Raw genomic sequence first — 20,959 nt, forward strand, 5'->3', positions numbered from 1 at the left:
GCCGGCCAAAATGTTTAACTTGAGGCTTCAACAAGGCAGTCAACAAACCAATGGATGGCGTCATGGTGGCTATATCCCTTATTCAGTCCATGGGAGATGATAATAACAGAAAAAAGCAAACGTACGCATCTTTTCAGAGGAGAGATTTGTAGGTAAATCGTGTGATTTAAGTCCAAAAACTTTTTTGGAGAATGTCAACACAATTTCTGTCTTCATTTTATTCATCATTTATAGTTAAAATGAATCTTTCATCTTCTGTAATAAAAAAAAGCCTAGTCATTGTTCACGGAGATGTAAACATGTATCAGGCTCTAACGATAACACATCTGTTTTACTCAAGGCCAGAACAGCCTTCACAACCAAACAATATGGTTGCATGTGACTTTGCTCGAGCAGTTCAATTACAGATGAAGTCACAGAAGACGAGTGTTTATGCACATGTGTGTGCGTATTTGTCTGATTGTGTGATAGAGGGAGAATGGGAGGAACCAGTGGACTGAAACATATAGGTGTTAAACAAGAGCTCGCACACCAGCTGCTGCCACAGTCAACACACTGCAGGGCTTTTTCTAATCACATGGCAGCTATGCATTGTATGAAAACACATGGATATACACATATGTTTAATTACTCTCTACAGCATTACAAAATCACAACACTCTGCTATCTGGGTATGAAATTGTTCATTGATTGGAGCTGGAATTATCTTTTAATGCACAATGTAATGTCATTTTTACTCGTGATTCCAAACACCACAATGTGTGTTAAAATATTACATTTCAACCTCTAATCTAAAAACTGAGGACACTGGCTGCGTGCCAGCAAAGAGCTTCAGTGATTAAAGACCCTAAAAGCTGAAAATATGACAAAGATAAATGAAAGCTATCAAGTGAGTTAGGAAGAATATGTAGAGCGGCTGCAGTTTTCAGACTAACACGGTAGAGGAGATTTAAAATGGAAAATTGCTCAAGGTTGGAGGAAAGTTTTCATGATCACTACAATAAATGGGCCAGCAGCATTACTCTTCCTCTCCTCCTAAAATGAGCATGTACCTGTAGAAGTCTATATTCTGTCTGGACAGTAGTAAATGCTTATTATTAAAGTATTTTACTTTGAAAAGAAGAAACGGGATGCTCCTGTATCAGAAACTAGTTAATTTACACAATAATCTCTCAGGGAAGCACTACTACTGTCATGGCTACAGCCCGTGTTTGCTTGAGTTGAAACACTTTCTCACTTCTTTATGTTGTGACAAGTATTTAGTCACGTAAATGGGTTCCACACAAACCCTGTTCTCGCTTAAAAGAAAAGCCTGAGGTATCCTCACAGCCTAAGTTTGGTGAAATCCAGTGGACATCCTGTTGTGTCGTTCAGGCCTCAAACAAACTGGTAGTGATGCTCATCAGTCCCGATTCACCCCAACGACTTCTGACAGCAGTAAGTGCAACACTATTGTCTCCCATCAATAACACCTCCCTGCCTTCACCGAGAGTCAAGCTGAGCCATCCATCTAATGAGGAAGCCTGGAAGATACATACATACATACATACATCGCCCGGGCACCCTTGCTCACACCATAATACTATTTGTTGAGAGCCAGAGAAAAACAACCCTTTCATATGTCCCTTTGTAAACATATACACTATGATCATAATGATGCATGCAGGACTTTTTCGTGTACATGCTTGGCGATACACAAATGTTCAAACAGGATGTACACAGAACATTTGAAATCAAGACAAAAGCAGGGGAGAAGACTCTGTCACAAAAAGTAAATATATAGTATATAAAAATATATATCAGTTTTTTTAATTCAATTCAATTCAAACCTTTAAGCCTTGAAAATCATTTACCTCATTTACAATGATGTTGAGCTACATAGTTAAGATTCTCAGTTGCATTCTGACGTGAAGAGGTTTGAGATTATTGTCTTAATTTGTCCAAAAGAAATTAGTCTGTTGTAAATAATTCCACATCTAAAAGCTGTTTATCTGCTAATGCAATATTTAATACACTGTTCATGAAAACAGGTATCCCCTCAAAGAAACATTTCAAGCATGGTTATATTTCTTCATTTCTTTGCTCAGCTTTCAATGAGAAAAGCTGAGGGAGATGTGTTAGGGTAGCGCCAGGTGATGGCCTTGAAACATCTCTCAAAATAGATCAGCTCGCAGCTTGCAAAACCTTAAATCGGCACCAAACTCTATCACAAAAAAGCCACAGTGTGCTGTATGTTTCAATGTGTTAGTTAAGCTTCAAGTTGCAAGAATAATTAACAAATACATGAATAAAGCACTCTCTTGTACAAGTATGGACTTGATTTTCCTTTTTTTATTTGCATTATCATACATTAGGTACAAATGACACAATCAATCACAAGGTAAGTAGCTCAGACTCGTTTTAAAGGTTTCAGGCTGACGAGGGAAGAAAACGAACATACACCATTTGCAAAATACAATATATTCTTTCTTTTACAGTCTATGTAGATATCTACTGTAAGTCGTTTATGTACAAGGACAGGGCTGCTGAGATTATAACTGAACAAAGAGAGGAGAGTTAGAGACTGTGTTACTGAGTGGGGTAAGGAATAAGGCATTCCTGCACATCATTGATCCTGTGCTCTGTGCGGCCGAATGAATGGCAGCTCACTTCTACTCTCTCGTTTGACAGCGAACAGGAAACAGCGGAGACTAACTACAATAAAACAAAGATAAATCTAAATCAAATGAATTCATAAAGGAGTATTGAAAGCCGTCTTTCTCTGAAAACCTTACATTTAAGATAAAACCTTTACAGAATCAGAAAGTTACTTCATTTTTTCCGGCCATCCAAATCAACTAAATTAAAAACAAAAAAAGGAGAGGACATTAAACAGAATGTAAACAAAGCAAAACACCAAATACATTTGGCTAACTCCTTTCCCATGATGCATCAGGGAGGAGAAGGAAAGGGAGGAAATTGAACGGCAACTGTGTCGAGTGAATTCCTGACTTGATGGGATTTAAAGGGTGAAAAGAGGAGGACGCTGTCGATAAGAAGACGGATTGACTTAGCCCAGGCACTGAGGAAGGAGTAGCAGGTGGAGCGAGAGAGGGCACCAGAGGGGCGGTTTAATGTGACCAGGCACAGGGGTCGTCCTTCACACAAGCCATTATCATCTATCTTTACATTAATCTATCCTAAGCCCATAAATCACCTGTTCAAATAATCCTTTGATATTGTCAATAAGTTTATTAAAAGAGTCACTACATCATTTAGTCATTAGTAGGCACAGGGAGGTAAAGGTAAAGCCAGCAGTAGGAGGAGGGTCCGAGTTCTAGTTAAAGGTTATTAGCGTCAGTCAACAAAGCAGGCTTTAAAGTGTAGTAAAGGTACGAGTTAGAGAGTTAAAATCAGAGCAGGGATGATGGTAGATTAAGAGGATGTACAGCATATCTGTTGGGAAAGGCACACAAGGGAAGAGTTAGTTATATTGTTTTCATGCCCACACTGACTGTGACATTTAGAAATAGTTTGTAAGAGTAAAGAGAATTGGAAATATGTCGTAAAGGGAGAATTAAATCAGCACATAAAGAGGTCCGGGTTAGGCTCAGACATGGGCAAGACTGCTGCTGAATAAACTCCAGTATGTACAATATTTTCTCTCACGTCTGTCGATTTCACAAACGAGCACGGTGTATGGTGAGCCGTCCATGACCCAATGTGCACAGGTACACTCATGGCAGCATGCTACTCTATATGTTATGTGCCTTTACGCAGGTCTGAGACGCTGCCACACAGCAAGTGACTAGACAGCTAGTGCAACGCTGCTATCGTCGGGTTCTGGCGTTTTCCAGGTTTGGCACATGCAGAGGGTTACATACTTGAGGAGAACACAGCAGGAGAGCACACGTCTTAGAAAAACATGGAGAAAATATATGAAATAATTCATTAGTTCCTATCTATATCAGTCAGGTATGAGTTTTCTTATGTGATACATCCTTTGAGACATGAATTTGTTGAGGAGAAGCTAGAGAAATAAACACTGACAAGAGGAAAACAAAATGCACAAAGGGACAACACAACATTAAGATTATAACATAAACCCCAGACAAACAGCGAGTGGTCCCACTGGTCTAACAACGAGCAGTGCTTCTGAGTTACAGCTCACTACAGATCTAACCCTACCTCAACAGGTAAAGGTACGAACAACCAAGGACCATATTGTATATAACTAGAACCAGGGACTCTGTGTCGGAACAGATTTTTGAAATGTACTTAAATATATAACCTGATATAACATGTCTATTCCATGTTCTTTCGCCCCTATGATCCACATTCTTTTGGCAAAATCACTCTCATGTGTTTTCACACAAAGTTTCAAACCTGCCCTATCATTGGGACTTTGGTGTTTCATCATTGACTCATGATTTGTGTGCTGTAAAGTTGCAATATCCTGCAATCACCTCTAAAAGACTGTAGCTGGTCCAAGATCAGCACTGTTAAGCCTGACTGTTTGTAATGATCACCTTAAAAGGTACAGCCAGCTACTGTTGGTAATGAGCTTACTATTGTACTGCATATCCCTTTAAATTTGGCCAGTCTAGATCTCTGCTTCCATTGATACTTAACCCTAAGTCTGTCTTTGAGGGCCTGTGTCAACTTTGTCAACAACAATGGTGGAGGAGAAGATTGTTTCGTTTTTTGGCTAATGCCAGGACGTGATTCCTTTCCATCGTTTTTGTGTTTTCTTTGTCAAATTTCCTTGAAATAGAGCAAATATTAAGCATACAGAGCAATTTAAAACGTAACCTAGCAACACTAAGTGCCAGTTAGAAGTGCTCTGAAATTGAGGTTGTGGGCGCTGCCAGCGTAAAACACGGCGTTAGTGGACACAGGCCCTGCCTACAGCTGATCCTTTGTAATCAACACATATTTAAGCTAACTATGGCTGTCACTCCTATAAAAGGAGGAAACTGGTACATTCTCAGGACCATGAGGGGCGACTCTTACCTCTAAAGTTAGATTTATTATCACTTTGAGGTTGTATCATACGTAGTAGCATGCATCACTTAGCGAATCACGTGCATGAATGATGCCTACCAACAGCATGCAGATACACAAGGACAGTCAACAGCCAGACGCGCATCCAATCAACACGTAATTTGCAGTCAGAACTATTAAAAATCAATAAAGAAGAACAAAGGTTTGATAAATCTACCAAAACAAGTAGAACAGATACACGTCACAACTTTCTAATCCTGGACTCCATTAAAGAGATCCAGCTCTTACAAAGTTGATACGCACTGGGTTATTAGCTGTTTAATATTTTACACATACAAATATTGGTTTATATAATTAATGTAATAAAAGCACATTCAGGTGTTGGTATAAAAACTGTAACTTGCTATACTCTTTTTAAATAACTCATGATTATTTACAAAGGAGTTATGCACTGATATTAGATACATTAAAATATTATTTTGATCTAATGGAAAAATACGTCTGAGATCACAAAAGAAAGGAGCGCGAAAACTAATTTTAGAGACATTAAAGGAAGAAAAGGGGGATGCAAAATGTGTTTCTTTCTGTGCTTGAGGGTATGATACTGTACGCAATTTAACATTACTTGGTTAATACACAATGACATAATGTTATATTCTAAAAACAAAAAAGAGTATGAAAATGTGTTTTCTGGTTCTGTAAGGACATATAAGACAAATGGGAGGCTTTGTACTCATGGGTAAAGTCGGGACAGGGACAAGCTGTAAACATTCAAAGGTTTGACTTTTAGTAGATATAAGAAAGCCACTGCCCTGGGACTAAACTGATTACTGTGTCCACATGGTGTCCACACGAAGGGAAGTATACAATCTGCAGCTCAAGTTAGGGCTAGAAAACAGGTGTTTGAAACGCAGCTAAAATAGGGAGAAAACAGTGAAGCTAAGCTAAGCTCTGACTGACCCTGACACACTGTCAAACCTATGTGTCCTCCTATACTTGCATTACTTACAGACTGAAAGTAATCTAATTACATAACTGTGTATTCTTCAGTTGATTTGCTACTCAGTTGAGATCGGCTAGCATCAATTTGTACTAAATAGAATTGCACAGCATCACCATGAAGTCAAAGGGAAGCTGTAAACATGATACAGCAAACATTGAATCAAAAGGTGCTGTTTTAACGCCACCTGTTATATTTGGCTATAGTAGCTACGCTACCATATGTATGAGTGTATTTCAGCTCTGTGTACTGTGATGATTTTCTCACCAACTAGATCTCTACACCATAATGTTTATCCATTGATATTTGTTAATCTATGCTTAAATGCTCCTTTAATTTTCTTGTTTATTTCATTTACAGGCTATTTGTCTCAGTGCCTCCAGTTACGGTAACCTTCAATACAAATAGGACATTCATGTCTACAGTACATGCTCCTCATTTAACTAAAGGAAGTTGTGTTGCTGATAACCAGTCTAATCTATAAAATCTATACTGGCAAATATATAGTACAGAACAGAAAAGCATGCCCTAAATGGTGCTTATGAATAAAAGAAATACATAAAGGTTCAAAGCGGGCCTTCATCCAGTTGTGTTCAGACGTTCGGTTGGCGGTGGGTTTAAGTCGGTGGCAGTGAGTGGGAGGGAGGTGCTTCGGAGAGGTTTCTCCATCCTTCTCATACGCTGTTATTGATCGACGGATGTACAAACTGTGGGTTGATGAAGGAAAACCCTGCGAACTCGGCCTGGTCGATGTTGGCGATGACCAGCTCGTCTGGAGGTGTGAGTTGCGGCTGAGTGCGCGTGAAGAACTTGTCAAAGTTCTCGGCTCCTTTGCCACACTGTAGGAAAGAGAGACAGAAGAGGGAGGAAGGTTAGACATGAGGTATGAAAACGAATTAAAGAGTGCAAGCAGACTGAGCAGACAGAACGGACATAAACAACTGTAAGCACTTTCAGAAGTATGACGGCACGGTAATCCTGAGAAGGCAAGAGACATTCTGTGGACTTTCTTCTTCAGACAGGACACACATCATCAGACGTCATCGATCACCATTGTCATCTCCATTCTTATCCCACTTTTCTGCACAATATGCATCGACAATACAACAAGTAACATTCGCCTTATAAAAATGCTTCCTCATGCTGCCCTCAGGTCTACATAAAAAGAGAACATTTCACACCTGATCCCACACTTTTCCCACTGCTGTGTGCACCGTCAGATTACATGCTCTACATCTCATTCACCTGAATCACACTGCACCCTTGTGAATACCAAAGCAACACTGGCACAGCTGTGGAACAGCAATGCAGCTTCCAGTAAACAAGGCCCAGGCTTGATCTTGTGTGAGGAAATGCTGTCAGAACGCAGTGCACGCTCTGACCTCATAACCTGCTTTGATGAAGCTGCTCTACCTCTGCTGGGATGTGATATGTACGTAAGTTTGTGCATTTGACCCTCGCTGTCAAAACTAGTTATCTTACAGAACAATGAATATATTAAATCAACACAACCAGCTACAGTATCAAGGTACAACAAGGTCAAAAAAGGGTTAATTACTGTGCATATAAGAAGGAGAAAAGGCGTCAATATTTGACAGGAGACATCAGAAGTGTTTTTATGTTTGTGTGATGAGAGGATGATCAAATGAAATCAAACACATGGCGAGTGGTTATGTCACATGGTGGATGAGGATTTCTCAGCAAAGAAAGATGAAGTGCATGCTCTGAGATGTGAGTGTGCATCTCATTCTGCAGCTGGAGGGATATCCCCTCTGATTTAAGACATCAATACATGGCATGACAGACCACAGCAGCTTTCAAGATCAAAAGACATATCTTATTGTTCGGAATTTTTCGATACTGGTATCAATACTGATACTCATATCGATACTACTTTCCATTATTTGGTGCAAAAAACAAAGGCATGTCTTTATTAGGGTGATAATGTGCCTCTGGAAAGGGGTTATAACCGGGGTTAAACGCTGTGCCCATCTTCCTACAGCAACAACAGTTAACATTAAAAGTAAATGTAAGCTTATTTATAAGAACCATGCAATTTAACTGCATTTTTAGTTTGGCTAATCCCATCTGCAGCATTGCTATCAGAGCTACAGGGAATGGGAGGCTGCACTGAGAACGTACAAGCAGTAACGCTAGCAACGGTGTTAGCATTAGCCGCTAGTTAAGGCAAGTCAAGTAACTTTTTTTCTACCCAAGATCCAGCACTCTTACGTGTAGTACCCGGTCTTTATAAAGAGAAAAGACAAGGTAATAATGTCTTATAATGATATTATTGGCCAATTCATATAACCTGTTCAAAGAGTATGTCAATGAATTGTATCTGTATTATCTTGGCACAGACGCAGACATGATGATGGTCTGGTCTGAGACAGTATTAAGTAGTCATGAGTACGACTGATGAGGCTTCTCTTTGGGGACAAACATCAGGTAGCGGGGGGCTTTGATGTTACGTGTTGCCATAGCAAGGAGTTTGACTCACAGCCAGCCATTCAATCATGACAATCAAATACGGGGGAGCTTTTTGAGTCGTCCAATCATGATTCCCAGTTTGCGCTGCATACATACTTGATAGTTAGACAGAAACTTGAGAGGTCAAACATTGAATTTTACAACATTCAAACTTATGAACACACTCAAGTCATCCGAGTCTTCATGCCTCAATTCAAGTTAAGTCTCAAGCCATTAACTTGCAAGTCCAAGTCGAGTCTAGTCGTAAGTCCACATCTCTGTTAGCCACTTTGCTAATGCAGTCAAACACAATGCACTGCTTCAGATTTATAGACTGATGAACTTTTATGTTTTGTGAGGTTGCTGGTGTTACCCACTTTAGAGTTAAATTTGATTTAGTGAGCCCAAACTTTCAAACGCTTTGCTCTGTCCGTCTACCGTGTAGACTTTCTCCAGCATGAGACCACAACAATGCAATGTCATCGCCCGATGCCGGCGGCTTCGTCATCACTAGGGCATGGACGGCAGCTGCATTAGGACGAAACGATTGAATGAAAACGGCATTAAATATGATGCAATGTTAACGTTAAATACCAATAGGAGCACTGTTTGTCCATGAGCTAATCGGTACTCTGGGTACTGACCAATCACACAACATTATGTAATATTTCTATATTACTACATGTTTTTTTTTGCTGGATAAGTGGTACATTTTCATAAAAAGCTAATTTTCCATAATTTGCCAATTATATAATTAGGTGACTCACCACCAAAGGAGAGACAGGTACACACTGTTTCTATGACAATCATGTAGCACAGTGCAATTTTAGGTCATGTTTGTTTACTGAGACTTTAATTTGCTTCACTTATTAGGTCAGACCAGAGCAAAGGAACAAATTGCAAGGCTCAGTTATCTAATGTATTTTAACATTATGATTATTAGCTATTTCAATTTCTTTACCAAGTGCTGCACACACAACCAGATCCTGTTAAAAAACCTACACATTTTCTGTCATGCAGGCTTCCTTGTCTTATAACCATTTCCAGCACAAGACGATTGCTGTAAGACCAGTTGTTTTATCTCCTTCCAAGCTAATCTAATTTATGGTGATGTATTTGCTTGCAGTGATTCTGCAGCTGCCACTCAAGGATATCAGCACCCTTTCAGGATTAGCTTTTGTGGTCGATCTTCTGAGGAGTTGCAAGCATGCCCTGGTACCTCCTACCATTCATTTGAAGGAGGAGAAACAAGATGATTTTATTTCTTATAACCAAAATGTATTCATCCTAGACTTCAAACTCCTTTTTGTACAATAATTTTCATACAATTGTAGTTTGTCAAATCAGTGGTACGCGACGAAAACTGTTATTCTTAAAGTTATTGTCTTTACTGGAAAAACTGGCGAAGAAGTGAGAAAGAATTTACAAGAGAAAGAGAGAGCCAGTAAAAGGGAGGGTGCTCTACGTAACATCCTTTTCTATCCCCATCAGTCAATCCACCTACACACAGGGTCACATGCATCAATCCACACAGTCACACAGCCAAATACACGCGCGCATACTCCCGTTCTGCAGCTGGCTGTGAGTATAACCGTCTCTGTGGATCCAAATGTCATGGAGCTCTGAGACAGGACTTGAAAATGAAAGAGAGGAGGATGGCAACTATCGCACCTTTGGCACTGTTGTCAAAGAAATAAACCCTGTAGTGTTAAACTTAAAGGGTTTTTGTCACTGCAAAAGCAATATTTCATCCTTCATTACATCAGAGTTTCAGGTATCCACACAAAGAGAGATTTACAGCATATCATTATGTTACGCAATGATTTGACTCACAAATATAAGTTGAATAGTTCAGCGGGAGATGTCGCGCTGAGCTTATGTTTCTGCCTGTGTAACTTGATCATTGATTTTAAGTATTATTTGAGGTTTTTCAGATAGAACTGACATCTATTTAAGCACATGACATTTATCACCCTGTTTTTTTAGGTAGCACATCTATAATCCTACCCAGTTTTACTTGTTGATATTCGTCTACACAACCAAAGCAAGGCCTTTTTTTCAAAGCAAGATCTATCGTAACAAACTGTGACCTTGTTTTGAAACTCCTGACCACCTTGTGACTAACTGGCCTTATGCACTACTGCCCTACATTCACAGGGAAGACATAATATGTAAGTGTGTGTGTTTGTTCATGTGTTTACATGAGCGCCAGTGTGCCGATGTGTGTACCATCAACTGCTTGTCGGTCAGTCTTGAGTGTTCAGGAATGTCTGTCTGTATTTGTCAAGCAAAAACATACATGGTTTAAAGATAAAGACATTTTATTAGAGAGGCCAGACAACACGTCAAGTGATTTAACAGAAGTGGAAACGACTATGTAAAAAGCCTGGAGACACAGATGTTTCCCAGGAAGGTGTGAGTATGTGTGTGAGGTTTTATTAAAAATGTCTTCCAATGACTATTGTCACTGACAGGTGACGTTTGCTCCAAGCAATGACCGTCCTGTCAAAGCGGATGGAAGGCAGGACAAGATAGACAGCAAATGTGTGTGTTGTCTCTGATGTACTCTCTCTATCCCACACGGCACATGCCTGATGGGTAATTGCCAGCATCCTTCAACTGCTGCGTCTCTCTTGTCTTCTTCTATCCATCACAGACCGTCAGTCGCTCAAGTGAGGAAACACATTTCTTTACTCTGACCTCCACTGAGAATTGCCAGCACCAAGATGTTCCTCTCTGCTATGTTACTACGCCTACCAGTGTGTACAAAAAGAACATGCAGGATGAAACTTCAGCTCCCAAACTGACCGCGTCGGCACAAAAATACCACTGCATTTATTTTTGTTTGTGCCTTGTTTTTAAACGGAAACGATGTTGGACTAGATCTGTGATAGTGCTTAGCAAGTTGTGTTTTGTGCTGAACATTTTTTATACATAAAGGACCTCAAATAGATAATTAACTCTTATGAGTTACACTTATACAACTGAAGTAAAGAAAATTAGCTAAAATAATAAAAGACAAAATGAGGTTATAAACAAGCGGCAACCTGCGGCGTGAAAAATGTGGAAGTGCAAAAAACTGCAGTTCCTCGAGTGGCCACTTGAGGCTGGCTCCAGAAAACAAGAAATAACATTAGTCCAGATGGGAAAATGCCCATTTTTACAGCAGAAATAAACATGTTTACAGCCTGGTACAAAAAACGGTTTTGTTATATTTATTTATTTATTCATATATTTTTTTACAACACACCTGTTTTTATTATATTAAGCCTTAAATCATAGGGGCCGGCACACTTGATTGACAGGTGGAAACTGCTGGCTGTCTGCTAGACGTCAACACAGACACACAGTCACTGAACTTAACTTCACCTGTTTGTGTTGTTGGAGACTTTTGGGGATTTTTTCATTCAAAGTTTGGACAAATAATCTGTCTCTCTGTGGGATTTATGGAACTTTATAGCCGTGCAAGAAGTCTGAGCTCCAGCTTTCCGGTGAGTTAAACGCTAGTATAATTGTACTGATAGACTTTTAGCCCCTTGAGCTGGTATACTGTGCTCGCTTTAGCTGGTTTGTTAGCCTGTTCAGTGTTTATCAAACATTTATTTAGTCGTCAGGCAGTAAATACGAGTCGGCTTTTACCCGGAGAGATTACAGCAGACCGTAGTGATGAGAAGACCGGTTATTTTAAGTTCCCCGTTATATGTCGACTCGCCGCTATCTCACCGGGTGAACGTGGAGCGAGTCCGCTACTTGTTTAGTCTGATAAATAAACACCTGCAGTCAGTCACCGTCACAAACAGAATCTCCTCTGTGGGAAACACAAAGTCAAACTAGCTCATTCATTATTTATACAGTCTATGGCTAATAACCGTTAGCTACGCTGAGGAGCATATAGCCTAGCTTCATAGCCGTAGCTGACTGATTCATGTGGCCAGCCCATAGTCCTCCGCCATAGGCTTCAGCTCGGTCTCGCTCCGCCTCTTTGCCTGGCTCTGGTTTACCTGGCTCTGGCATTTCCAATATGGCGATTGCCAGCGCCGGCGCAATTAAGGCTCCAAAACACTTCTTCAGAAACCAGTGGGTGACGTCACTGAGACTAGGTCCATTATTTATAGTGAAAATCTGCCCCGCTGCCACTTTCACATTTTAACAAACATAAACAGGCCCCTTGGGTAAAAGCACAGAACTAGTCTTACACAATTTCTCATCGTGTGATTCAGTCAACCCTTATGGGGTAAGTCCATAGCTATTACGCTGTTGATACATCCTCCCATACACACTGACATAGTGTCCTACATGGGATTTTGACCTACTTTCTCCCATCTTGAATCTCTCTCCCTCTCCTTCTGCACACAAACAGACGCGCACGCCTCTGCACTCAAGCATATTAAAAGAACGCGAGGCTACTTAGGATGGTAAATGAGTGCCTGCCTGCGTTACGAGGTGTGCCATAACTCTCTCCCTCTGTTTCTTTCTCTCTGCCTCGCTCTCCCCAAAGCTACTAACAAGGGAGGCTCTCTGTTCTTGTCATAGTGTCATGAGAGTTTTGCTTTGTTTTGACAAACTGTAACTTAATTTTTAATTCTTAGTCTTTGTGCAAAGTGGGGATGTAATTTTAATGCAGTCAAATTTCAGTTTATTTCACATTTCCAGAAATTTGATGTTTTTGTTTTCATTGAAATGCTGCCTCATTTGAAATGTATATTTCTTCATTATAATTGCCTTCTTTGATAAATAAGTAATATGACATAATCTAAAAATACAGTTGATTTCATGGATTACTGTTGCAGAAGCTTAAGATAAAACCAGAACCTTTAATGACCATTTGAACTCAAGCTACACACCTGCCCCAAACATTACGATTCTTAAATAACAAACTGTTCAGTGAGACTGTAACCCAGGTTTTTTAAATCCCAGATGCAAAGTATCTTACTGGAAAATATGTTTTGAATAATGAATTTTATTGCATTCGACTTTGTAAACAAACCTCAACATAATTATAAATATTAAATACATAATCCCAATTGCGAATTCCCCTCTGCATGTGCTGAGGTTTTATGAGACGTGACAAAACACACTAATTCTCTTGACACCAAATTTGGAAATAAATAATTATATAGAAAAATTGAATACATAACAAACTCAAAATGTTCCCTCTTATGTCCCAGAGAACAACAGAGGACAGACAGACATGCTTAGTCAAGTTGCAACAGTCTGTGCCTCTCTTCTTACAGCTACAGTGAGTCACAACTCATCCATATTGCCATCATTTTCTCTCTCTCTCTCTCTCTCTCTCTCTCAGTGTGTGTGTGTGTCCTTGTATCCCATCAGGCATCCCTTCAACCCTGTTCCAGGACTTCAGTGACTAATTCCTCCCCCTCTCTCTCGCCCGGTCTCCCTCCCTTCATTCACTGCTCACATCACTGTTAATCAGCAGCTTTCTGTTTGACCTACTTTCCCATCCGTCCCATCCCTCCTTGCCCCCTTCAGTCAAAGACGATCAACCGTCCACAAGTAGGCATAGAACATGTGGGCATCAAGTGTGTTGTACTGTGAACGAATTAACCTGATTATATACAAACACTGCTTTCAGGATGTGGCTTGTTTATTTACCTGCGGTAGACAGGTGCACAGCAGTGGAACCAGCACTGTATAAGAGAGGGATAATGCCCAACAAGGTGTTCATTATCAGGAATTAATGCACGACTAGGAGGCCAGGTCGTTTCTGTTGAGTCCATAAAATCCTGATAATGGACATCATGGTAATCTGCAGGACTGGATTTGGTATGGGAATCGTTCTGGTTTCCGTTTATAGCGCGTCTGGCGGTCCACGATTTAGCTTTTTGTTCATCTCTATAAACAGAAATCTGCATGCAAGTTGCTAGTTGGTCTGTAAGGAATGCAGCGCATGGAAAAAGGCCGAAAGTCTTTTATAGCTAACTGCTAACTGTCTCTCCCAGAGGATATATCATTGTCAGACGATACCTGATGGGTTCTGAGAATGAAACCATGGTAACTTTGCGAAAGAAAAAAATAAGACCATAAAGTTATGTTTTCCTTTCCCTGGTAACGCCTGAGGTTCGGATTAATACCTGAAAAAGATATTCCTATTCGATTAGATTATAATGGGATGGAAATCGTGTTCACTACTCCAGCGAATGGAATGGATTCTAGCTACGATTAAGTAACAGATATTCTAGTCCTCAGCCCAGTTCATTCGGCTCAGCTATGAATCAGAAAGCTAACAGTATACTAGCTACATTTAAAGTTATTAATTACACTGCAGATTTGCTATAGAGGAAATATAATTTGACAGTACGACTAGCTAAGCAACCACCCACGTCACTGTCCTTACGTCAACGTCAGGATTTTCACTAACCAACGACAGGTCATGTTAAGTGTTGGCTGCAGCCTGAAATAGTGTGTTGAATTGGACATGAGAAGATCACTGATGCGATTTAAAGTATGTTCAGAGGGGCAGTGTACGTCTTGCAGCTTGTGTATCACAGGCTGCATCCTGTGGTGTTTTGAGAAACTGAAGTACAACACTTTCTTTTTAGTTTCACTCTCCTCAGCAGCATCCCAGTCAACAAAATCCTTATATTTTACAAATAGGTAAAAAGAAATGTTGAAGTACCTGATTGCTGCAATTAGATGTTAGCTTGTTAGCGAGTTACATAGATTGTAAACAGAGGCTTTTGCATGGCTGTAGCCAGCGCTTTAATCTAGAACGATGAACACAGTTTCTACTTCATCGGTGTTCAATTATCAGGAGTTAAATGAAACCCTGCAGAATGAAACGTTCACCCCGAAGATGGTATAAACATGAATAAACACTAACTCTTCTTCCCCTGACACGTATTGTACAACACAGACTGTATCCGGGCTGCATGAAGCTTCGGTACAATGAAACCATTGGATGGTTTGAATCTCAGCTGGGTGCAGCTGGTGTCATGATTGCAATTCTGTAGCTGTCACAGGTGGATGAAGTGAGATTGAGCGGAGATAGAGGAGAAAGGAGAGAGGAAGAGGAGTGGATTAGCGAGGAAGGGTTACACCTAGTGTGAGCGAGGTGTGTAATGAATGATATATGGTGGAAATGGACTCAGAAACAGGGCTGTGTTACATGGTATAGTAAGATGGACATTATGGATCATTATAGAGCAGATTGTGGCGGTTACAGGGAGCATTCAGCACTCTGTCTTTCCATCTCTCTCACCTTTCACCCTTATATGCATCCACACTCAGACCCATGCAAGCATGCATTGTGCAAAGGACATGCACGTTTGCATGCATCCACCTGCCTGCATCTTCAGCCTGGACAAAGAAACAAGCGCAGAAGCTTTTCCTTTCTCTCTCCGATATCGATCCCCACCCCCCCTACACACATATGCAGCAAATAGACACGGAGACGAGGCGTACATGCAAGGAAATCTTCCTCCATTGCTTTTCTCAAACTCCGTTAATCTTCACTTTGTTTAACCTTCCCACACACACGCATACATTTACAACCACATACACACAAAAAAAAGCACACACAGCATTTCCAGGACATCCACTCAGCGGGAGACTACACGGACAAAGAGGTCAGGATTCACCTTATCAGAGGAACTGGAGCCCTTGAGGGTTGAAACAGAAGAGAACTACAATATTTAGACTGTAAGGGACACACACACACATACATACAGACACACAGCTTACATTAGCTCTGTATGAGTGTGCTTGTTTATATATATATGAGGAGAGTGATAGAAAGACACAGCAAGAAGGGGTGTGTGCTCTACATGATCATGTGTAGTCCCAGGGGATTTCCAAACTACTCCTCACTGCGCAGCAAAATGTGAGCTACGTCCTCATGATAAATGGATGTTACATTAATAATACAATAACATGAGAGGCTTTGAAATTACTTACGGCTCATAAAACATATGCTATAAGTAGCCTACGCCTGTAGGAGTGTTTTGACTTAACAAAAGAGTGTCATGTCAACGAGGAAGTATTATATTTTACCTCAGACAGACTGTGAGGATTCTGTTTCTATGAGTCAGTCTTGACTCTTTGATTCTTATGTCGTTGCGGAACGTTGACATCCATCAGTCAAAATATTGTAGTGGGTAGGCAACTACACCAATGGTAGAGCTTCCTTCTTGTGTCTTCCATTCTATATTCCCGGCACTTATGGCAGTGTTAAAAGGGACTGCAGTTGGGTTACATCAGCTTTCTTAACACCTATAAATATGTCTTGTACAGGGATAGGCTGCAGCCCCCAATCACCCAGAACAGCTAAAGAATGTATAGGGAATGCATTTATTGATGCTTCTAGTGCATGAAAGGAAACTTTTATGTCTTGCTGAGTGGTTGTGTAAGTGATTATAGTGCATCCAATGCTTCAATAATACAAGTCCTCGAAGTTGATATGTTGGAAGCGGGAAAAGTGGGCAAGCGTAAGGATGAGAGCGACTTTGACAAGGGCCACATTGTGATGGGTCAGATAATCTCCAAAAAAACGCAGCTCTAGTGGATTGTTCCCGGTCTGCAGTGGTCAGTACCTACCAAAAGTGGTCCAAGGAAGGAAAACCGGTGGACCGGCGAGAAGGTGATGCAAGTGGGGAGCAAAGGCTGGCTCGTGTGGTCCGATCCAACAAAAGAGCTACTGAATGTCAAACTGCTGAAAAAGTTCATGCTGGTTCTGATAGAAAGATATCAGAACACACAGTGCATTGCTGTTTGTTGCATATGGGGCTGCATAGACGCAGACTGGTCAGGGCGCCCATGCTGACCCCTGTCCACCGCTGAAAGCGCCTACATTCGGCATGTGAGCATCAGAACTGGACCACGGAGTGATGGAAGAAGGAGGCCTGATCTGATTAATCACATTTTCTTTTACACCACGTGGAAGGCCAGATGCGTGTGCGTCGCTTACCTGGGGAAGACATGGCACCAGGATGCACTATGGGAAGAAGGCAAGCCCATGGAGGCAGTGTGATGCTTTGGGTAATGTTCTGCTGGGAAACCTTGGGTCCTGCCATTCATGTGGATGTTACTTTGACACGTACCACCTACCTAAACATTGTTGCAGTCCACATACACCCCTTCATGTAAACAGTATTCCCTAATGGCAGTGGCCTCTTTCAGCAGGATAATGCGCCCTGCCACACTCCAAAAATTGTTCAGGAATGGTTTGAGGAACACAACAGGTTCAAGATGTTGACTTGGCCTCCGAATCCCCCAGATCTCAATCCAATCAAACATCTGTGGGATGAGCTGGACAAACAAGTCCGATCCATGGAGGCCCCACCTCGCAACTTACAGGACTTAAAGGATCTGCTGCTCACGTCTTGGTGTCAGATACCTCAGCACACCTTCAGAGTCCATCTCTTGATGGATTAGGGCTGTTTTGGCAGCAAAAGGGGGACCTACACAATATTAGGCAGGTGGTCATAATGTTATGGCTAATTTGTGTACAATCTAGCAGTGTCCTCCCCTGTGCACACAGCTGAACACTGCTAAACATGTTCTTTATCCGGTCTTCTTAAGAGAAAAAATAATTATACATTTTTTGAAGGATTCAACTACATCACAAAAACATATATTACTATAGTAATTAAGTGTGACTTAAGCTGCCCCGCTAACTACTATAAACTGCACTTACACAGATGCACAATCACAAACTACAACAAAGACAACAAAAATCTTTTGGGCTCGAATTTGAAGTCGATCTTCAAGGAATCATTAATATATATTTTTGAAAAGGCCTGGGGGCATTTCTGTTGTAGTTCAGTGCCATGTACACATCCTGAAAAAGCCCCGTCCTGAAATCCCCCTCTGTCTCATTTGACTCCAACTGTGTACTTAAAACAGGCAGCGATTGCATAAGCCTCATGGGGTTCAACATCAAACACGATGACTTCCAAAGTCAAAGAAAACCTGCTAGAAAAATTAAATTTACAACCAAAGTAGCATTTTATGAATTCCTGCTTTTCAGGGTGCATTTTGTATTCAAATGTAACAGAAAGTTTAAGAAAGCTGAAATGGAGAGATTCAGTTGCAACACTTAGCAAGAGGACCGTGTGTGTTTGAAAGTACTGTAAGTCTGTCTGAGTAACATAAGACAGAGATTAAAACTCATCATGTTTCATGAAATGCGTAAATGTTCTGGATCATTTTCATGGGCGATAAAATAAATCTTAAGTGGGCCAAATTAGATATGCATATATATATATATATAGATAGACATGAAAAGATAAGGATTATCTGACTGTGTTTGTGTTTGTGTGTGTGTGTGTGTGTGTGTGTGGGTGTGCACTTGCATACCTATCTAAATGTGGACTCTGGCGATGTTACACACTCACCGCCAGGGGACTTCATGTCCAACAGGGGACATTTTTGACGTTCCCTCTTGGTCATGCTTTAAATCAGGCTAAAATCATGTCAAAATCACTCTGGTGAATGTTTACAACTTTTGCCAAGAGGGGACCTGATGGTGTGTGAGTGTTAAAGACCATACTGGATAGTACCTCTACATGGATGTGTTTTTTTTGCTGATTTATGTTTCACAGAAATGTTTAAATACTGACAACATTTAATATAAATGATCAGTTATTGAGAGAATGATTAAATAAAAAGATACAAAGATAGTTTTGCAGTAAATCAACACTCATTGGGTGAAAGACTGGGAAGAGACAGCTGTACTGCAGTATACGGAGGTCCCCTCTTAGACAGGTAAGACATCTCTCAATTCCCCTCTTGGCAACTCCTTTAAATAAAATTAAAATCCACATTTGAAGTAAAATTATGGTTAAAATACATTTTTGTATTCTATTTTTGTTTTTTTCAATTTGTAGAAACAGGAGTCCCCACTTGGTTAGTGTGTCATGATAGTCCCCTGTGTGTAACACAGATGTATGGATGTGTGTGTGTGTTGTTTGGAGGTGGCAGTCCTTGGAAAGATCTGAGCATTTAGGGACGAGCTTCTTTAAGCCCTCACTAAAATGTTTTTGTTAATTTCAAATTAACTTTAAGATTTCTACATTTCGTTACATTAAATGTTTTGGGACATTGAATACATGTGCATGTTGTATAACCTTTCAGCACCTGAAGATATACATTTACTCAAGTAGGACTTTTCTTAGAATGACTCAGGAGTAAAAAAAAAAAGAAACACTAAAGACTTAAGGACAGACACTAGTGAAGTTTGGCTCTTAACTTCCCCTGACCCAAAGCTGATTTACAAGTTGGTAAACAAACAGAAGAACACAAACGTCCCGAGGTGGTAAAGAGGGGCACAAAATGTCTTGCCATGACAGATTTGTTTTGTAGTGATGAGCACATCTGCTCTGGCTTGTTTGGATGCGCTTCAGAAAGTTGCTTTGTTTATTTGTCTATTTTATCTGTAGTGTGTTGCAGGCATGGACATTTGAAACATGATTTTAATGCAGTTACTTCCGTATTCTGAACGGAGATAAATAAGGAAGGAAGACTAATAAAGCCATATAGGAGAGAGCAAATGTTCCCAGACCGCTGGCAATGATGTAAAGGAAAGACAAGGGGAGCTGAAGTTGTGCATCAAGGTGGGTGAGACAAAAGTGTGCAGAAAGTGCTGGTGCACTTCAGGTCTTTTTGTGGCTACAGAAGTAACTAAATTGCCAGTAATCAGGCTTTCAACTGAATCTGCAGCAAATTCAAGAAAATCTGCAAATGAAAATATGAACAAATATGCGGTTTCATCTAATCAAATTATGTGAATATTAGCAAATATATACAAAATACTGAATGGGTGCAGGAAAGAAAAAAAACATAACTGAATCTCATGGAAAAGTCTCTTTACAGCATACACCCATACATGTATGAAAAAATACCCAAAGTAGCAACATTCCCACTGTGATTGTAGCAGAGGAGCGTAACAGGGAATGTGGCCATTGATAAACTCATGTGAGGAGAGGCTACCAATCATCTCGACCTTGGTTTCAGTGCGAATAGCAAACTGTTTCAGACTATATTATACAGTGAAGTATAATTAAGTGTAATTAAAATTGCAAGTAAGTTAATAGCCTGGTGTTAAAGTATATTTGAACAGCACTTACCACTTTGGGCTTGAAAGGTGGCTGTATCTCTCTGTTCTGGAGGCGTTCCCAGTCGATGCGTCTGAAGAAGGCGTGTTCTCTGATGTCCCGCTCTCCCTCGTTGCTGCAGCCCAGACGCTTGGACGGGTGTTTGGTCATCAGCTGCTCAGAATAAGAAACACAAAGAGACATTAAGTCATTCAGAATCACAGTGGTGAATCCTCTTCCTCAGGATTTTTTCTATTCTTTACATTCGGCTTTAGTAGAGGGTTAAAAAAAAAAAAAGGGTTTAAAACACTTAAAGTTAGCGGGGAACACTTTTATTTTCAGTCATGTTTCATTAATGCAGATAGTAAAAAACAATGATGTCTCTCTCCAAAGTGTTCAGTGTTAATGCATAATTAAAAACTCTTGTTTCTCCCACTCCTGTGTTCTTTCACTGATA

At 40.4% G+C, this 20,959-nt stretch overlaps 1 protein-coding gene across 2 annotated transcripts in view; it reads right to left on the reverse strand.

The window, feature by feature from the left end:
* Nucleotides 1-2,441: 2,441 nt before the first annotated feature.
* prkcaa (protein kinase C, alpha, a) overlaps nt 2,442-20,959 on the reverse strand; it is a 146,694-nt gene continuing 128,176 nt past the window's right edge. The window contains exons 16-18 of one of the 2 annotated variants that reach the window (XM_069665211.1): nt 20,536-20,676; nt 16,051-16,071; nt 2,442-6,822 (exon numbers count right to left, since the gene is read on the reverse strand). In XM_069665211.1, the coding sequence (XP_069521312.1) occupies nt 6,658-6,822; nt 16,051-16,071; nt 20,536-20,676 (327 nt within the window). In that variant the 3' untranslated portion in view covers nt 2,442-6,657. The remainder of the gene's footprint in view (nt 6,823-16,050; nt 16,072-20,535; nt 20,677-20,959) is intronic. The other variant, XM_069665212.1, reaches the window with a different exon arrangement.

Source organism: Semicossyphus pulcher, unplaced genomic scaffold (genome assembly GCF_022749685.1).
Source record: "Semicossyphus pulcher isolate SPU_LCO1_2020_fin unplaced genomic scaffold, fSemPul1.0.p SCAF_17, whole genome shotgun sequence".
In the NCBI taxonomy this organism is placed as follows: Eukaryota; Metazoa; Chordata; class Actinopteri; order Labriformes; family Labridae; genus Semicossyphus; species Semicossyphus pulcher.